At 36.7% G+C, this 6,009-nt stretch overlaps 1 protein-coding gene across 1 annotated transcript; it reads right to left on the reverse strand.

Moving 5' to 3' along the window:
* Positions 1-4,342: 4,342 nt before the first annotated feature.
* Positions 4,343-5,190, reverse strand: LOC104900325 (uncharacterized). The gene is made up of 2 exons (XM_048642232.1): positions 5,082-5,190; positions 4,343-4,941 (listed from the first exon to the last, which is right to left on the reverse strand). Exons 1-2 carry the CDS (start codon positions 5,188-5,190, stop codon positions 4,343-4,345), a joined length of 708 nt encoding a protein of 235 aa, XP_048498189.1.
* Positions 5,191-6,009: the final 819 nt, after the last annotated feature.

The following is a 6,009-nucleotide window of genomic DNA, read 5'->3' on the forward strand; positions in this document are numbered from 1 at the left end:
AGACTAGACACTCTGCAAATTTTCTAAGTGAAGCAAAGCATCAACTTCTAACTTGAGCTCACTATCATGATAAAGAGGCGAATTGCCTTGCTGATGAATAGAAAAAGAGTCCAAACAAACATTATGACAATCACCATCAAACGCAACAACCTTCGATTTCTCTTGAGCAACATGTAAAGAAGTATGAACAAAGCTCCTCCAAGGATTGACACTACTTAATGTAAGGACAAAAACTGAATATCGAAATTCTTCAACCTTCACACTTAACTTCAAAAACCACTCCCATCGATTACAACCAGATTAAATTTTTCATTAGAGACAACCAAATCGCCTAGAATGCTCAAATTCAATCAACTTTTTTTTTGGAAATTCAAAATTATTATTGATGACCAAAAAAAATAATACAAACACCAATACAAACACCCAAACTACTAACATTAGGGAAATAAGCATCAGCATCTATTTTAACCCACCTTCTAGGAAGGGTTGAAAAAATAGACTCTTCATGTGCTCTCCTAATATAACACCAAAATAGCCATAATTAACTGCACTAACAAATGTGCTAAATAGCAAGTTAAAGAGCCTAAGATATCTAAACAATAGAGTTCTTAGATCCTCAGAACATATACAAGCAACATTAAAAATGATAATATCAACAACTTGATCTGGACTAAGCAATTTGTTCTCAAACACCTTCTGATTCCTTTGCATTCATAGCTGATAAATAGCTTCAGTGAAGATCATGCCATAGACTTGACTTTTCTTATGTCTTCTTCTACATTGCTCAGCTGCAATGTTAACTTCACTCATGAAGGAAACTATAGGCCGCGGACATTTCAGAATCTGCAGACACTTTTGCCAGATTATTGCAGAATAATTACACTTGAAAAATAAGTGTGTTACATCTTCATTCTCCTGTTGACAAATAGGACAGCTGGGATCATTGAGCATTTGTCAAGAGATTAATCTAACCTTAGTTGCTAGCCTGTTGAGAATAGCAAGCCAGGTGATAAATATGCTCTTGGGTGAAGCTTTGTTATTACAAATAAGCCTTTTCCAACTTACAGGATTTACATCACCATTCAAATGATTATAACACTTCCTGATAGAGAATTTCTCGCCCATAATGAACTCTTGGAGTCTATTCCCCTGCTCAAATATATCTTTGGTACTCAGAATCTTCTTCAAAGCCCATGCCATAGACTGTGGTATAGACATTGTCCAGATGTTGGCCTGTTTGATATAATAGGAATGCACCCATTTTATCCAAAGTTTGTCCTGTTTCATTGCAATGGCCCAGAAATGCTTGGAAATTGCAGCTTTATTCCAGTATTCTAGGTTAATGAAATTCAGTCCTCCTCCAGATTTAGGAAAACAAAAATAACAAGAGCTTTTCTAGAAGATAAATTATTATCGGTCCATAGATAAGCTCTGCAAAGCCCTTGAATTTCCTCAATAATTTTCTTGGGCAGAGTAAAAATCTGACACCAAAAAACTTGCATACTAAGAAGCACAGTTTTAACCAATTGAGCTCTACCTGCATATGAGAGAAGTTTTGCATTCCAACTCTTGATTCTAGCCATAATCTTCTCTACAAGAGGCTTGCAAGTATTATAAGATAGTTTTTTTTCGAGAGAGGGACACCAAGGTATCTGAATGGAAATTTTCCAAAGGGAATCTGTGTAGTCAAGTGAATGTCATTGCTAATATGAGAAGTAACCCCTCCCAGGTAAAGATTACTTCTATGAAGGTTAGCTTCCAAATCAGAGGCTTTAGAGAAGGATTGAAAGGCATCCATTAGCAGCTTAACAGATGTAAAATCAGCTTTATAGAACATTAGAAGATCATCTGCAAACATCATGTGAGTGATTTGACATCTAGCACACCTAGGGTGATATTTGAAGCTAGGATTCACATGAAGATTACCAAGGCATCTGGAGAGATACTCCATTCCAATTGCAAATAAGAATGGAGATATAGGATCTCCTTGCCTAAGACCTTTCTTAGCAAAAAAAGGTTTACAAGGTTTCCCATTAATCAACAAGGAGTAAGAAACTATAGTCACATAAGCCATAATCCATGATATAAAGACTTCAGGGAACCCTAATTCAGATAGAACAGTTTGAAGGAAAGGTCATTCTATTGAATCATAGGCTTTTTTGAGGTCTATTTTAATAGTGCATCTAGGAGAAATGTTTTTTCTGGTATACCCCTTAATAAGATCAGTAGCTAATAATATGTTGTCAGTTATGTGTCTTTTAGGAATAAAACCAGCTTGTGAAGTATCAATAACTTCCCCAATTACTTCTTGCATTCTGTGAGTAAGAATCTTAGCTGTGATTTTATACACTATAGTGCAACAAGCTATAGGTCTAAAATCACTAGCATAAGTAGGATTAGCAACTTTGGGAATCAAGGTTATGGAGGCAATATTGATCTGAGAACTGAGATTACCTGTTTGGAAGAAGTCCTGGATAGCAACATAAATATCTGATTTGATGACAGGCCACATGTGTTTGAAAAATGTTGCATTGAATCCATCTAATCCAGGAGCTTTGTCTCCATTAATACTTGACATGGCATAATCAATCTCCCTTAAAGTAATGGGAGTGATAAGAGCTCTTCTAGCTTATGTACTCAGAGTAGGCCCCTTTCTAATAATTGAAAGGTCAACCCCTAATAGATGATCAGCACAACTTCCCATCAGCTTACTGTAGAAAACCTTAAACTCCTCTTGGATGTCATCAGGTTTTGTGAGCTTCCTGCCATCAGCATTATATATAACATCAATGCAGTTCATGGCTTGTCTTTCTTTCATAGCCGCATAAAACAACTTGGTGTTTGAATCTCCAAGTTTTAACCATTGAAGTCTAGATTTCTACCTCATCACATTCTCTTCTATTGTAAGCCACTTCCTAAGAGAAGATATGGTTTGCTGCTCTTGATTATGAAGCTCTATATTGAATCTATCAAACTAAATTTGAGTTTGAATTAGGTCCAGCTCCTCTCTTGCATTCTTAATATGGTTAGTGATGTGAGAGAACTCATTAATTTGCAACTGTTTAAGAACCATCTTCACATTTTTCAGGTTGCTCCATATATCATATAAATTTTTAGGCAAACCCCTTTGTTTCCATGCAGCAGTCACCTTCTCCTGGAAGTCAGGATGAGTAATCAAATGATTAAAGAAATGAAATGGTCTGCCTCCCCCCTTGAGCAGTGTGATTCAAGTAACTCATCAAAGGGTTGTGATCAGAGATAGATTGGTTCTTGATCTTAACTGTAGCAGTAGTATGTTGATCAAACCATTTAGCATTGCATAGACATCTATCAATCTTGCTATAAATGCGATCATTACCTTGTCTCTTGTTAGACCAGGTAAAAAACTCTCCCATACCTCTAACCTCAATTAAATCAGTCTGATCAAGCAGCTCTCTAAAGTCTTGAGTTTCAATATTGGTAATAGGAGCACCATTAATTCTGTCTGAGCTTTCAAGCAGAGAGTTGAAGTCACCCATAATTAACCATTCCTTATTAACCACACTACTAAGATGATGCAGAGCAGTCCATAATGGTCTTCTTGTATCAACAGTGTGAAGCCCATATACTGCAGTGAAATTATATTGCTGCTGAGTATGTTTGTCTGTAACAACACTATGAATAAATTGGTCAGAAGAAGACAAAACATCCACATGAACCATGATTGCATTCCAAGCAAGCCATATCCTTACCCTAGGATGATGAGAATAATGATCATACCAAGTCCAACCTCTCCCAAATTTCCTTTGCACCTTATCTTTATTATTCACCTTTACTCTTGTTTCAGTCAACACAACCATAGTAAAGTTATTACTATTAATAAAAGACTTGACTTCCTTTATTTTACAAGGATCATTAAGACCCCTGACATTCCAAGTGCAAGTATAAATCATGATAAATATGGATTAGACCCACCTGGATCCTTGATCCCAGCATCCATCTCTAGATCAACATTTTCTTCATCAGCCTCTTCAAGACTAAATTCTACATTCTCTTCTTCACAAGGAACAATGATTCTCTTGCTCCCTCTCTTCCTAGTAATCATTTTTCATTGATGCACAATAGGCTGTAAAGGAGTATTGACAGCACTATAAGGATTAGAGGGAACTTGCATAGTAGCTGCAGCTTCTGGGACAACCTCAGGAACATTATGGATAACTTATGTTGCAATCTCTGTTGGTGTAACCTGTTTTGTCACTTTAGGAACCCATTTCTGAACCACTTTAGATTTATGTGGCACTGGTTGCTTCCTATTGCCACAGTCATGCCCAACCTTTTGGCAGATTTTACAGAAAGGAGGAAGTCAGTCATACTTCACCTGTTGCTTAATAACAACACCATTTGCATCCTCAAAGTGCACTTGATACTGAATATCTTTTGTGACATCTATTTCAACAAGAATTCTAGCAAATGAAATTCTTAATTGTTTAGATGTACATTCATTTGCATATAGAGGAACACCCAGCAAACTACCAATTCTACTGAGAGAATCAGCACTCCAGCAATTCAAAGGTAAGTTAGGTAGTTTTATCCATAAAGGAATCACTTTTAGAACTTCCTCATTGAAGTTGAAGTTAGCTGTCCATGGCTTAACTATAATGGGTCTGTTGTTATAGCTATGAGGACCAACATATAAGATTTCATTTCTATCATCAACACTACCAAATTTAACAACAAAAAAACCATCGTCATGTAAATATATTGTTGGTTTAGCAACAGTGTTCCATTCTTTTTCAATGAATCGAGTTAGAGCACCTATTGAAGGAGTAACACCAACAATATATATCACCAAAGAAGTAGCCCATATTTCAGAAAGTTTGTCAGTTTCATTTTTATCAAGACTAGCAATAGAACCTCCGTTCTTAACAGTAGGTGCTATAAATTTCAAAGATGTACCTTTAGCTGCAAATCTATTATCCGTAAACAAGGTATTCCAAGGATTATCAGAAGATTTGTGAGTTTCATTCTCTCCATTATTTCCAAAGGTGCCGCTTCTTAAACTAGAGTATTAATGGTAGAATGCTCTTTCGTAGATATCTGACCCACATGTTGTGGTGTGATATCATTATTAATCACTGGTTCATGAGTGTTTATCGATGATGAAGTCATTTCTCTGGATGCAGAAGCACTAGCTTTCTTTTTCCTAGCCATGGCGTTCAAGGATGGCAGAAACCCTAACCATTCACAATCGCCATGGTAGAGAGGATTCTACATTAATTTCAATCAACTTTGAACAATCTTTAAGAACACTGGAAATCCATTCAATCAACTTAACTGGAAAATTGATCCACAGATTTCGATTGTTATAGAATTCACTAACTTTTAGAAAACCATTACTCAACTTAAATTGAAAAGCTTTACCTTTGATTTGAATTCTCATATTCAAATTTCAGACGACAAACTCACTTGGACGCCAATGAAATCTGGTTTGACTTGAGTCAGAATAAACACAATTCCAGATCCAGCACTAAGCTTCACAATTCGACTAGACGTTTGCAAACTCGAGGTTGAAATCGAGAACCGCCACTGCCGTACAGAGGACTTATTTCTAGATGAAGTAGGTACGCAAGAACAACCCATAATCCAAGAGAGCGAACAAAGAGAGGGTTATTGGATATCATATAAAGAGAAAACTAGGGAAGTGAGAGAAAGAGGTGAAACTATCAAAAAACTATGGAAGGAGTGAAAGGCAGGTTGACCCCGCGGCGACGCATGCCGGAAGACAGAGCTGCATATGGCGCCGCCGCAGGGGAAGCAAGGAAATCTAGGATTAGAGGGAGTTTGGGAGTCACGACTTGGGTTGAGAAAAAATTCTTAGAAGCTGTCAATACTAGTCGCTAGTTTATTACGATGTAGTAGTATCTCTTTGAGCATGAATGAAGTTATCAACCAATGCTTCAACATATGGTATCAATTGTAAGCAAAACTTACAAATTAAGGCTTGACTTAAGAAATGGGGAAGACACAGGT

Source organism: Beta vulgaris, chromosome 4 (genome assembly GCF_026745355.1).
Source record: "Beta vulgaris subsp. vulgaris cultivar EL10 chromosome 4, EL10.2, whole genome shotgun sequence".
NCBI classification, from domain to species: Eukaryota; Viridiplantae; Streptophyta; class Magnoliopsida; order Caryophyllales; family Amaranthaceae; genus Beta; species Beta vulgaris.